The sequence below is a fragment of the Panthera pardus genome, unplaced genomic scaffold, assembly GCF_024362965.1.
Source record: "Panthera pardus isolate Hobbes unplaced genomic scaffold, ASM2436296v1 HiC_scaffold_6, whole genome shotgun sequence".
NCBI lineage: Eukaryota > Metazoa > Chordata > Mammalia > Carnivora > Felidae > Panthera > Panthera pardus.
This window is the reverse complement of record NW_026526991.1, coordinates 100,073,016-100,087,037: the sequence shown is the minus strand read 5'-3', so window position 1 is coordinate 100,087,037 and position 14,022 is coordinate 100,073,016. Positions and strand designations below refer to the sequence as shown.

General features: G+C 47.2%; 1 protein-coding gene and 1 non-coding gene across 4 annotated transcripts; one reads left to right on the top strand and one right to left on the bottom strand.

Annotated features, from left to right (window-relative positions):
- Window positions 1–274: 274 nt before the first annotated feature.
- On the bottom strand, window positions 275–378 carry LOC128775208 (small nucleolar RNA U13). The gene has a single exon (XR_008419849.1). It is a non-coding gene; the product is annotated as a small nucleolar RNA U13 (small nucleolar RNA).
- Window positions 379–7,721: 7,343 nt separating this feature from the next.
- Window positions 7,722–13,965, top strand: CD27 (CD27 molecule). Of its 3 annotated transcripts, XM_019464750.2 has the most exons (6): window positions 7,740–8,059; window positions 8,210–8,341; window positions 12,387–12,566; window positions 12,770–12,859; window positions 13,113–13,232; window positions 13,462–13,965. In XM_019464750.2, the coding sequence occupies exons 1-6, from the start codon at window positions 7,924–7,926 to the stop codon at window positions 13,584–13,586; spliced, it is 783 nt and encodes a 260-aa protein (XP_019320295.1). In that variant the 5' UTR covers window positions 7,740–7,923; the 3' UTR covers window positions 13,587–13,965. The 3 variants fall into 3 exon arrangements, with proteins under 3 accessions (XP_053751425.1, XP_019320296.1, XP_019320295.1); XM_053895450.1 differs by lacking the exon at window positions 12,387–12,566 and having other exon boundaries at window positions 7,722–8,059; XM_019464751.2 differs by lacking the exon at window positions 8,210–8,341 and having other exon boundaries at window positions 7,737–8,059.
- The last annotated feature ends 57 nt before the right edge of the window (window positions 13,966–14,022 follow it).

Sequence of the window (14,022 nt, the reverse complement as noted above, 5' to 3'; positions counted from 1 at the left end):
TTAAACCTCATTGATCTGGAAATTTTTTAATTTTTTTAAATTTTTGTTTATTTTTGAGACACAGAGAGAGAGAGAGACAGAGCAAAAGAGAGCAGGGGAGAGACAGAGAGAGGGAGATAGAGGATCTGAAGTAGGCTCCAAGCTGTGAGCATAGAGCCCAAAGCAGGGCTCAAACTTATGACCATGAGACCATGACCTGAGCTGAAATCAAGAGTGGTCAGACGCTTACCCACTGAGCCACCCAGGCTCCCCTGAATTTTTTTTTTTTTTTTAATTTCAGGCGGGTAATGTGCCGACGTCGTAACAAGGCTTAAAGGTGGCACATGTCACACAAAAGCATGCACACCCAATCATCATGCTTATGAACTACAAAAGGATCTGAAAATTTTTTTAATTCTATATATTACGCAATGCTCACCACCATAAATATAGTTATCACCCATTAGGTGTTATTGCAATATTATTGACTATACTCTGTATGCTTCACTTTTAGTCTCTTGTAAGTTATATTTTTTAGTTATATTGCAACTGGAAATTTGTACCTTTTAATCCCCTTCACCTATTTCCCTCATCCCTCCACCCCCATCCCCTCTGGCAACAACCAGTTTGTTTTCCATATTTATAAGTCTGTTTCTGTTCGCTGTTTGTTTTTTATGGTTTTTATCCTTCTCTGCCTGACTTATTTCATTTAGCATAATCCCTGTAGGTCTCTTCATGTTGCAAATGGCAAGATATCATTCTTTTTATGGATGAGTAATATTCCATTGTATATATATCACATATTCCTTATTAATTCATCTATTGCTGGACACTTGAGCTGCTTCCATATCTTAGCTATTGCAAATAATGCTGCTATTAAACATAAGAGTGAATATAAGTTTTCAAATTAGTGTTTTCTTTTCTTCGAGTAAACACCCAAAAATGGAATTACTGGATCCTATGGTACTTGCATTTTTAATTTTCTGAGGAACCTCCATACTACTTTCCAGAGTGGTTGCACCAATTTACCTTCCTAAAGGAAGGTAGTGCAAGAGCATTCTCTTCTCCACATCCTCACCAACACTTGTTATTTCTTGTCTTTTTGATACTAGCCATTTTGACAGGTGTGAGGTGATATCTCATCATGGTTTTGATTTGCATTTCCCTCATGATTGGTGATGTTGAGCATCTTTTCATGTGCCTGTTGGCCTTCTTTGGAAACATGTGTAATCAGGTCCTCTTCCCATTTTAAAATCAGATTATTTGGATTTTTTGGTGTTGAGTTCTATAAGTTCTTTATATATTTTGGATATCAACCCCTGATTGGATAAATCACTTGCAAATATCTTCTCCCATTCAATAGCTGCCTTTTCATTTTGCTGATGGTTTCTTTTACTGTGCAAGTTTTTTTTTTCCCCAGTAGTTTTTTTCTTTGTTGGTTTTGCAAGAGAGAGAGAGAAAGAGAGAGAGAGAGAGAGAGAGAGAGAGAGAGAGAGAGAGAGAGAGAGGAAGAGGAGCAAAGGGAGAGAAAGAGAGAATCTTAAGCAGGCTCCACACTCAGCTCAGAGCCCAACACAGGGCTCAATCCCATGACCCTGGGATCATGACCTGAGTTGAAATCAAGAGTCAGACACTCAACAGACTGAGCCACCCAGGCATCCCTCGTTAGCTTATTTTTGCTCTTGTCCCCCACCCCCAAGGAGACATAGCCGAAATATGTTGCTAAGGTTGTTCTCCAAGAGATTATTGCCTAGGCTTTCTTTTAAGAGTTTTACAGTTTCAGGTCTCACATTTAGGTCTTTAATCCATTTCAAGTTTATTTTTGTGTATGATGTAAGAAATGATGTGGAAATTTTAACACTTTTTTTTTTAAGTTTATTTATCTGTTTTGAGAGAGCGAGAGAGTGAGAGAGCGATTGGGGGAGGGGCAGAGAGAGAGGGAGAATCTCAAGCAGGCTCTGTGCTGTCAGCACAGAGCCTAACGTGGGGCTCGAATCATAAAACCATGAGATCATGACCTGAGCCAAAATCAAGAGTCAGGCATTTAACCAACCAGGCACCCCAATGATGTGGAAATTTTAAAATGTACTTATAAATAATATGTAGTTCAAAAATAAATAACAATGGGAAAAAATAATAAACTGACATAATTAAAACACAATATAGCAAACTTATGATTTAATATGTTTTATTATTTTCACAAAATCTTGCTTCAACATAGCCAAAATAGTTCCTAGAGGGAAATTTATAGCCTTAAATGCAAACATTATAAAAGAAAAATTTTAATTAATGAACTGAGCATCCAATTCAAGAAGTTAGAAAAAGAATGGCAGAGTAAACCCAAATAAAGTAAAAGGAAAGAAATAATTTTAAAGCAACACCAGGGACGCCTAGGTGGCTCAGTCAGTTAAGTGTCCAACTCTTGATTTCGGCTCAGGTCATGATCTCATGTTCGTGAGACCGAGCCCCACGTCAGGATCTCTGCAGACAGCACAGAGCCTGTTTGGGATTCTCTCTCTCTCCCTCTCTCTCTGCCCCTCCCCTGTTCACATGTGTGTTCACTGTCTCTCAAAATAAATAAACATTTTAAATAAATTCAAAATTAAAAAATTAAAAGAAAAAAAATACACCAGAGAGTAAAATGTAACAAAGAAAACAAATAAATAATGGAAAAACACAATGAAATCAAAATGAATTGGTTCTTTGAAGCAATTAATAATTAGATATATTTCTTGCAACTATATCAAGAAAAAAATGAGGAAATTATAAGTAAACAATAATAGAAATGAAAATAACTGTAGACCTAGTAGTGATTTTAAACATTTCCACCCATAAATCTAAAAGAGATTAAATAGATAATCTCCCAGAAAAATATAAAACAACAAACTGACTTAGAAGAAATTGAAAACCTGAATTAAATCAGCAGTGAAGGGGCGCCTGGGTGGCGCAGTCGGTTAAGCGTCCGACTTCAGCCAGGTCACGATCTCGCGGTCCGTGAGTTCGAGCCCCGCGTCAGGCTCTGGGCTGATGGCTCGGAGCCTGGAGCCTGTTTCCGATTCTGTGTCTCCCTCTCTCTCTGCCCCTCCCCCATTCATGCTCTGTCTCTCTCTGTCCCAAAAATAAATAAAAAACGTTGAAAAAAAAATTTAAAAAAAATAAAAATAAAAAATAAATCAGCAGTGAAAAACTCACACTCAAAATACACACACACGCACATTCTACCAAGACTTCAAGGACCAGATCATCCCTATTTTATATCATCTATATAGAAGGAAAACTATTATGGCTTAAGAAGAGAAGTGGCCAAAGAAAAAAATAGGGCGGTGTCTAGAAACCTAAACCAAAGGAAGAAACAGTTCTCAGGAAGGTGGAGAGCTTGCAGACCCCACATACTTCCTGGCTGAAGCATTCCTCACCCCGTAAGGGACACGCATCTGTATTGCTCCCTATCTCTCCCCTTCATGGTGCTGCAGGAATGGCCTTTACTAAAAATTTTGGGGGTGCCTGGGTGGCTCAGTCAGTTAAGCGGCCGACTTAGGCTCAGGTCATGATCTCGCGGTCCGTGAGTTCGAGCCCCACGTCGGGCTCTGTGCTGATAGCTCAGAGCCTGGAGCCTGTTTCAGATTCTGTGTCTCCCTCTCTCTGACCCTCCCCCGTTCATGCTCTGCCTCTCTCTGTCTCAAAGATAAATAAATGTTAAAAATAAAATAAAAATAAAAATTTTACATTTGTCTTTGAGATTATTTGGTCAATTTCTGATTCTGTCACTGGTGTGTCAATTACATGAGGGCAGAAACCATATGTTTGTTTGTTTGGTTGTTTCATCTTTGTGATCCATTACCTGGCATAGAATGTATGTGCAAAAAATTCTTGTTGAGAGAAGAGTGGAATTTGGGAGGTCAATGTGCCCTCAGGCCCCCTGAAATTTCAAACTTATACTTGTGGATAGAACTGTCAAGGAATATAACTGAGGATAGACCATCTAATACTCAGCAAGTAACACTCACTTAAGTGCCAGGAGATGCTAGGAGCTGGAGATGAGAAACTGAAAAGTGGTCAGAGGTTGGAAGAAATGCCCACAAATGCTTGGTCCCCTTTGACTGAGGAGTCCCAAGAATGCAAATTATAGAAGTGGAAAGTGAGTGCACCCCACTGTGCTGCCCACTTGGCTACGTGGTCTCTCAAAGAGTGGCTGGGAAGGAGGACCTAAAGTGGTGGGTCGGGGGGGAAAGGAGGGGGTGGTGTCATCAAAGAAAGGCAGGAGTGGAGGACAAAGGAATGGAATGGGGGACAAAGAAGGCTAGAAAAACTAAGGCATTTGGATATTAAAGATCAGGATCAGTGATTTCTGATGCCTATGTAATGTAACAGAACTTCCTTCTAATGAAAGATCTTGCAGAGAATTTGTTCCTGTGAGTACTTTGATAGATTTATAAAGGGCCGAGACTGATTTGGAGACTAGGAGCTGAAGACAGATGAGGTATGCTGCCAGACAGAACATTTCTGAAAGGCAGACTGTGACAGAAAGGGCAGGGTGGGGTGGGGGCGGTGTCAGCAAGATAGTGCCTTTACCGCCTTGTAAGGTAGCAAGATCACTGATTAATCTCTGGGGTGGGAAGGACCATTGAGAACAAGAATATCCAAAATACAATTTTAGGTTGTATCTTTATGATATATAAACCTTCAGGGGTGCCTAGGTGGCTTACTCGGTTAAGTGTCCAACTTTGGCTCAGGTGATGATCTCACAGTTCATGAGTTTAAGCCCCACATTGGGTTCTTTGCTGTCAGCACAGAGCCCACTTCAGATCCTCTGTCCCCATCTCCCTCTGCCCCTCTCCCATTTGCTCTCATGCTCTCTCTCTCTCTCTCTCTCTCTCTCTCTCTCTCTCAAAAATAAACATTAAAAAAAAAAAAACCTTCTGGGCGCCTAGGTGGCTCAGTCGGTTGAGCGTCCGACTTCGTCTCAGGTCATGATCTCGCAGACCATGAGTTCGAGCCCCGCGTCGGGCTCTGTGCTGACAGCTGGGAGCCTGGAGCCTGACTCAGATTCTGTGTCTCCCTCTCTCTCTGCCCCTGCCCCACTCACACTCTGTGTCTCTGTCTCTCAATAATAAATAAACATTTTAAAAATCTTTTTAAAAAAACAAAAAACCTTCAGTAAAAGTTTTGCCACACCTAACAAGCTTCTGTTTATAGCTGGTTTGGAAAATTCAAGAAAGCCCTGTGTCTCAAATTTGGAACCTGTGCGAGCAGAGGTAAGGGAACAGCCAGGCGCACAGAAGCAGGAACAGGACTTTAGCTGAAAGAGGAGTCGGAACGAGAGGTGACCATAACAGCTGACCCACTGAAATTTATCCAGTAGACAGTCCTGTCTCCTCCCCACTCTGCCCAGGACCTGCCCTGCTTGGAAGCTGAGCAGTGTCTTACCTAGATGTCGAGGAGGAGAGTGGCCCCAGCTGACATCCAGGCTATGGTCACTGCTCCAGATCGAGAGTTTAGTCAGGCCCTCAAAAGTAATGAAAATCAGGGGTGCCTGGCTGCCTCGGTCGATAGAACATGTGACTCTTGATCTCAGGGTTATGAGTTCAGGCCCCACACTGGGCATGGAGCCTACTTAAAAAAAAAAAAAAAAAGTAACAAATATCACCAAAAGAAAAGTCTTCTGTGGGCCTGTCTCTGGAGATGCAAGAGAAGGAAGGAGATGTTGAGAAGAGAATATGTATCTCTGTGCCAGCAGGTGTGGAGAGAAGCTGCACCCCAAAAGAGAATGTGGTAGTAGAAGATTCTGAAGGAGAGGTCAGCAGGTTGCACTCACAGGGTCTGTGGACAAAAGGAAGGAACTGTCCAGGGAGCCAGTCCAGGAAAGGCCAAGACTCGCCAGAAATTGATGCAAACAGCACAGCAGGCAGGAGATGAGGTCATTCCATTTGCCCAGAGGAAAGTGAGGTCGAGAAAGCTGGCTTTCCTCCTCCTGGCCAGGGTACTCCAGGACAGCCAGGCAGACCCTGCTCCTGCCCTTGCCCACAGAGAGGGGACGATGGGCCCTAGCTCAGAGCACGGAATCCTCCCTCGCATGGCTGAGCAGCTCATGACTAGTCAGTCCTCCCAGGGCCCCCAATTCCCTTTTGGGTAAGTTCTCTGTAAAGGTCCCAACTGCCCATTGTTCCTGCATGGGGTCATCCATCCCCACAGGCCCCCACCTCCCCATGCCCACCAAGGTTTAAGATTCACAGTGAAGACAGTGACCATAATCTGGGGAGCGGCAGGACTGGTAGTGACGGCACAAGCCTCAGATCCCACGGTTCACACTCTGAGGTGGGAATTCAGGCACCCTGCCAGATAGTGGAAAGGATGGTTGGGTACAAGTCATTCTTCAGATCACACTCATACGTGGCTTCCCACTTGGGAGGACCCTCTTGAAGAGAAGAGGGGGCTGGGGAAAGGCGGGAGGATGGAAAATATGAAGAGAAAGGAAACCAGGGCGAGAGAGAGAACAGACCTAACAAGTGAGATCACAGAAGTGTGACATTTTATGGGCAGAGCGGAAAACAACTGCAAGGCCCCTGAATGAAACGTGGCCTGGAGAAATAAGCCATGTGTTCCCAGGACTCAGAGGGAAAAGCCCAGCTAGCTCTAACATCCCCAGATCAGCCTTTCTAGGAGGACAGAGGAAGGAGGAGTCTAAGACCCAGAGGAGTCTAACCCCACATGACAAAGCTGGGAAGGGAAATGCCCCAGGTGCTCCAGGACACCAGGGATGGACACAGCTGGAGGTGGGGGTGGGAAGGGAGGGTAAAGATGCGAGTAAGGTGAGGAAGGAGGGCCAATGGACAGGCGTGATCCCCGTCCCACAGGTTGTCAGGAAGATTAGATGAGATCACATGTCATTTCCTTGCAGAGTCCGGCAGAGAGGGAACCGGTTTAAATCCCTTGTTTGCAGTTCTGAACAATTCTGTAGCAGTCTTTTGGCCATAAAACCAGACCTCGGTTGATGCAAGGGTTAGTTACAGTCCTATCCATCCCCACTTAATTTTTTTTTTTTTTTATTTTTTAGAGAGAGAGAAAGAAAGTGGGGGAGAGGGGCAGAGGAAGAGAGAGACAAAGAATCTTGGCAGGCTCCATGCCCCAGCACAGAGCCTGACATAGGGCTCGATCCCACAACCGTGAGATCATGACTCTGGGATCATGACCCGAGCCAAAATCAAGAGTCAGCTGCTCAACTGCTCAACTGAGCCTCCCAGGTGCCCCAACCCTCACTTAGTTTAAATATTCAATAGTTTTGCTACAGAAATGTTGTGCTTGAGTGTGAGTGCTACCCCGGCCCCATGAGGCATCTTGTGGTGCTAGCTTCTCCCCCAAGTCTGAAAAATTCTGAGTTCAGAAACTTATCTGACCCCAACTGTTTCAGATAAAGGTTTGTGGGCCTGTACTCAGTTCAGGCTCCCCTTCCTCCTCTAAACCATCAAGAGCTTGTAAGCTGTGAACAGGGGGTGATGTGGGCATAACGTGTACAAGTGCGTGAATAGGAGAGGTCAGTGCCCCACGCATTCAACGTTGGGTAAAAGAGGACAGCACGAATGGGTTAAGTTCTTAGCGAGCACAGAGGCCAGCGTGTTGGAGGTGGTGGATGCCTTTGAAGAGCAGCAAGTCTTCTGACAGAGCGTGCCCTTTAATGCTCTCCCCACACCCAGCACCCAGCACCCAGCACATGGAAAAGGGGGAGGGGGTGGAAGTCACTGCTTTGAGAAAAAAAACAGCCACCAGAGAGCTTCAGCTGCCATCAAAGGTCGGCTTGCCACCTGAAACCAGCAACTCGAAGAGCACCTACAGCTGCTGCCCAGGAGGTGCAGAGAGCAGGCGCCCGCACCCAGCTGGGGGCAGCAGGTCCGCAGAGCCCAGAGGTCAGTGGCTGGAGTGCAGAAAGAGCTCCCCTGGGCAAGAGCCATGGCCCGGCCACCCCCCTGCTGGCTGTGGATTCTGGGGACCCTGGCGGGGCTCTCGGCTACCCTGGCCCCCCAGTGCTGTCCAGAGAAGCATTACTGGGCCCAGGGACAACTGTGCTGCCAGATGTGTAAGCCAGGTAGGTAAGAGAGGAGCCCTCGCCAGGGGTTTGGGGTGAAGGGCAGTGGAGAGCGCATGTGAGTTCCAGCAAGGAGAGGAATCCGGTACCACCTTGAAGAGGGCAGAGAAGTGGCCTTCCTTGGGCCTTGACCCGGACCTCTGCTCACAGGGACTTTCCTGGTGAAGGACTGTGACAGACACGGAGAGGCTGCTCAGTGTGATCCATGCATACTGGGGGCCTCCTTCTCACCAGACCACCACATCCGGCGCCACTGTGAGAGTTGTCGGCATTGTAACTCTGGTGAGATGGGCAAACCTCTGGGGGATCAAGGTGGCAGAGCCGGGGATGGAGAAGCAAAGAGGAGGGAGGTCAGAGCTTGTCACTTCAAGGCTACTGCAAGTGGAGCCAATGCTGGGAAATGGGGTGCCCTGGGCAGGGCACATATTGATGTGGAGAGAACTCTAGCGTTACAGGGAATGGGGTAAGCAGAATTTGGGGAGCTGCGGAGAATGGGTGCACAACTCAGATCATGACAATATAAAGGGGGAAGTGAAAAAAAAGGGAGGTGGTCCTAGGTCCCAGATTTCAGGTGAGCAAACCCCCATTGATGAATTGGCTGTGTCTGAAGTGCACATTCATTTGGAACTTGGAGTACATCTTTCTTTCTTTCTTTCTTTCTTTCTTTCTTTCTTTCTTTCTTTCTTTCTGTATTTATTTGAGAGAGAGAGAGAGAACAGAGGAGAGGCAGAGAGAGGGAGAGAGAGAATCCCAAGCAGGCTCCACAGTCAGCACAGAGCCCAATGTGGGGCTTGAACTCACGAACTGTGAGATCATGACCTGAGCTAAAATCAAGAGTCAAACCCTTAACCAACTGAGTCATCCAAGCACCCCCTTTCTTTTTTTTTTAATATTTATTTTTATTTATTTTGAGAGAGAGAGAGAGTGCAGGGGAGGGGCAGAGAGAGAGAGAGGGAAAGAGAGAATCCCAAGCAAGCTCCAAGCTGTCAGTATGGAGCCCAACTCAGGGCTCAATCTCACAAACCATGAGATCATGGTCTGAGCCAAAATCAAGAGCTGAAGGCTCAACTGACCGAGCCACCCAGGTGCCCCTACGGAAATAACAATACCAGCCAGTCGAGTAACATCCTTTCTTTCTTTTTTTTTTTTTTTTTTTTTTTTGCACAACAGCCAATTTAGGAAAATGAATATGTATGTGGCCTATATTTCTGGTTTATTTTGTAATTTTATCTTTAAAAAATTTTTTTAATGTTTATTTATTTTTGGGAGACAGAGAGACAGAGTGCAAGCAGGGGAGGGGCAGAGAGAGAGAGAGGGAGACACAGAATCTGAAGCAGGCTCCAGGCTCTAAGCTCCATCCGAGCTGTCAGCACAGAGCCTGACGTGGGACTCAAACCCACGAAGCGCAGGATCATGACCTGGGCTGAAGTCGGATGCTTAACTGACTGAGCCACCCAGGCACCCCAGTAATTTTATCTTTTTTAAATGAAGAAGTAACATGTGCAGCTGATGTGAATTCTTTTATTATTTCTGCATCTTAGCTAGAATTTCAGAATCTGTGTGCCAGCCCAGATAGAGCAGCAGACTTTAAAGTGGTCCCTTGGGGCACCTGGGTGGCTCAGTCAGTTGCACATCCAACTTCAGCTCAGGTCATGATCTCACAGTTCGTGGGTTCTAGCCCCACATCGGGCTTTGCACTGACAGCACGGAGCCTGCTTGGGATTCTCTCTCCCTCTCTCTTTCTCTGGTCTTCCCCCTCTCTTTTTTTCTCTCTCTCAAAATAAGTAAATATTAAAAAATAAAAATAAAAACAAACGAAAAAAGGTTTGCCATTGCAAATAAGTCAAAAAAAAACCACAACATCTCAAATACACAAGAAGTATTCCTCAGTCCACTCAACTTAAAAATATATTAATGGATGCTTTTCTCTTCTTGTCAGCAACCCCAGCAGGGTTGGAATTATTTATTTATTTTTGATGTTTATTTATTTTGAGAGAGAGAGAGAGTGAACACGAGCAGGGCAGGGGCAGAGAGAGTGGGAGAGAGAGAATCCCAACCAGGCTCCATGTTCAGCACGGAGCCCTACTCAGGGCTTGATCTCAGGAACTGTGAGATCATGACTGGAGCCAACACCAAGAGTAGGATGCCCAACCGACTTAACCACACAGGCACCCCTGGAATTATTTTAGTCAAAGTCCACCCACTCATTCTGCAGGCCCCGCCAAAAGGCCTTTTCCCAATACTGAACCAGCCTGAACTCCCTTTGCTGTGTTCCAGACCAGGCGATTCAGACTCAGCCCATAGGCCCCAAAACTCTCAGGCAGCAATTGGCTGAGGGACTCCAGGTGACGGTGGCCAGGGGTGAGGCTGAATGAGTTTGGCCCCCTCTGGACCTCAGTATTCCCATGGGTAAAATGGAAAAGTGCTTGAAATTCGCCTGGAATTTGGGGCACAGGTTATACAAGGTGAAAAGAACTCCCAGGTCTCTGGATACTCATCACTAAAAACAATGGCACGCCTTCCATTGTAACCAAGCTCAGCCCCCTCCTTAACCCTTCTCTTGCCTTTGGGCAGATACCCTCCTGCCCACCCCCTCCTGGGTCTGAGGTGATCTTCCTCACCTTTGCCTACCTCTTCTCCTCTCCCCTATCACTGTTCTCTTCTTGCAGATCCTTGTCCAGGCTGGCTCACAATTCTTGGTAAGCCACAAGGAAACCAAATTCTAGTAGCAACTACGAGTCAAAATTCAGAAAGAAGCAGCCCTAGGGGCCTAAGGATGGGAAGAAGGAATTTGTGTCCCTCTCCCTTTCCTCACAAAAAGCACATGCTAAAGGAATATTAGAGTACTAGTAGGCATCTTCGACATCTGCCAGCCTTCCTTTCTGCACCCCTCCTTGCCTGTGGGGGCTCTTCTCCCTGGTTCCCCATGAGTGCACTGTCCTAAGGTCCCACCAGTCCATGGGCAAACCTGGCCCACGTCCGGTGCCAATGCCTTCCCCAGAATCACCCTCCTCTTCTTAACCCAACCACCTATGAGTCCAACCCAGACTAGAACCCCTCACATCCTCCTCCTCTAGTATAATTTATTGGCAGTCATTCAGCACCCAACCTCTACACTTGAATAACATTTCTATTTAAAAGGCAAAGTAGGGGCACCTGGGTGGCTCAGTCGGTTGAGTGTCCGACTTCAGCTCAGGTCATGATCTCACGGTTTGTGGGTTTGAGCCCTGCATCGGGCTCTGTGCTGACAGCTCAGAGCCTGGAGCCAGCTTCAGATTCTGTGTCTCCCTCTCTCTGCCCTCCTCTGTTTGCACTCTGTGTCTCTGTCTCTCAAAAATAAATAAACATTTAAAAAAAAATTTTTTTAAAGGCAAAGTGTGTTAGTAATGAAGTAAATCTCTAGTAAAGTTAAAAACCTATCAGGGGGCCACCTGGGTGGCTCAGTTGCTTAAGTGTCCAACTCTTGATTTCAGCTCAGGTCATGATCTCATGGTTTGTGGGTTTGAGCCCGCATCGGGCTCTGCACTGCCAGCTCAGAGCCTGCTTGAGATTCTCTCTCTCCCTCTCTTTTTGCCCCTCCCCCCTCTCAAAAATGAACATTTAAAAACAAATTAAAAAATAAAAACCTATCAGGGACCATAGCAGCACTATTCCTGATTGCTTAAAAACTGGACACTACCCACGTGCCATTTGCAGTAGAATAGATAACTGAATCATGGGAAATTCATACAGTGGAATACTATACAGCAGGAGAAGGAATAGCCTATGGTTACAATGTGGATGAATTTCACAAAGACTGAATAAGAGTGCCTGATACAAGTAAGCACACACGCATAACTACACAAATGTATTGCAAAATGAACTCGCAGTGTTAGGAAGTCAGGCTAGATGGTGGTTATGTGTGGGTGGGAGGAGGTAGTGACTAGAAAGGAACTCTGCTTCTCTTGTCTATGGGTCCAATTTGTAGCAATTCTCAAGCTTGATGCTTCTGATCAGTGTACCTCTCTGTAAGTAAATTACACTTCAAGAAGTTATAAAAGTATCAGTGAATAAGAGAGAAAATCATGCAGGCTGTTTCTACTTTTTCCAGTTTGCATTTCCGAAGCATGAATTTTCTAAAAGGTCTAAATTTTTCCTTTCATGGCAATAGTAATAAAGGTAGAGGCACTAGGTGACAGCGAGGGAGGGGCAGGCCCTTGTGTAGATAGGGCAGGAGTTCCGGGAGCCGGGTCTGGGACGGCAGCTCAAGATAGGATTTGGCGAGCGCGCCTTGCAGGTCTCTGAGGCCTGAGCTTCTCATGTTCCTCCTGCCCTCCTCTGTCCCCAGGTCTCCTCATTCGAAACTGCACCCTCACCGCCAATGCAGAGTGTGCCTGTCCCAAGGGCTGGCAGTGCAGGGACAAGGAGTGTACCGAGTGTGATCCTCCTTCAAACCCCTCACTGACACCTCGTCCATCTCAGGCCCCAGGCCCACACCCACAACCCACCCACTTACCTTACGCCAAAAGTAAGTTCCAGGCAACACTTTGTCCAGTCACAGGGATAAGGGTCACCCCCGCCCCCAACCAGCACCCTCCCCACATAAGTTGCCTGGCCAGCTGGTCAGCCTTCCCATCTCACCCAGCGCCTCTTAGGCCTCAGGCCTTCATTCAGCCCAGGCTTGTGCCCTAGGAGGTGCCCTGCTGCTGCTCACCCTGTCTCTTTTTCTAGAGATGCCAGAGGCCGGGACAGTCCGGCAGGTGCAAACTCTAGCTGATTTCAGGTGGCTGCCTGCTCCAGCTCTCTCTACCCATGGACCACGTGAGTTTCCTCCCCATTCTCCACCCCCAGAGAGAATGCATACAAGAGAGGGAAGTCAGCCAGAAAGCTCCTGGAGTAGGAGTAAGAAGTAGGAGAAGCAGAATCTAAGGATTAGGAAAGGACTTAGTCCAATGGTAGCAGTGGGGATCGGGGTGAGAGAGAGATGGCAGATGGGTAACAGGAGGCCTGGGCTGAGGAGAGTCGAGACCTAGGCCCTCCCCCAAAACACTTGTGTGGCCCCTGTCTACCACAGCCCAAAGGTCCCTGTGCAGCACAGACTGCATCCGCATCTTTGTGGTCCTCTCTGGAATGTTTCTTGCTTTCACCATGGTCGGAGCCCTGTGCCTCCATCAACAAAGAAAAAATGGACTAAGTAAGAGACAAAATGCAGGTCTCCAGTCCTGTCCCTGCACCCCACCCTACTTCCTTAGCCCCACCACCCATGCCTGGAACCTCTCGGAAGCCTCCCTCGCACCATCTTTACCAACCCTTGCTCCCGCCTTCTCTCTCGCCTCTTCGTCGGCACCCCCTGACAGCCTCCCCCAAGCTAACCCTCCTTTCACCACCCCCCACCTTTACTGCCTCTGATTCTCCTCCTGCAGACAAAGAAGAAAGTCCAGTGATGCCTGCAGAGCCTTGTCCTTACAGCTGCCCCAGGGAGGAAGAGGGGGGCGCCATCCCCATTCAGGAAGACTACCGAAAACCAGAGCCTGCTTCCTACCCCTGAGCGTGCTCGCCTTGGGGGGTGGGGAGGTCATCACTACAATAAAATCCCAGCCTCAGTCCCACCCCATAGGCCACCCAGGCCGATGAGCCGAATGAGACCTGGCACCCCCGGTTTCAGTACCATCCTCTTATCAGGACCCTTTCCTGTGTGCAGACTTGAGAACGTGCCTTTTGGAGACTGGCAGTGACAAGGACACGAGGGGATGCGGTGGAGGGTGGGTCACAGGAGCCCGAGTGTGCCCTGGCTCAGCCGGCTTCGCCCCTGCGCTGCACTGGAGGGCTGAGGCCCTAGCTGGAAAACACACTTCTGCCTACGAACCCCCACGTGCTGTATCACTGACGTAGAAATTCGGCAAAATAAAGTGACGGCCAGCCACACACCGATGCTCTCCGCGCGCGCTCTGAAATTCAATCTCTGGGCGCCAGCCACTCCCAGA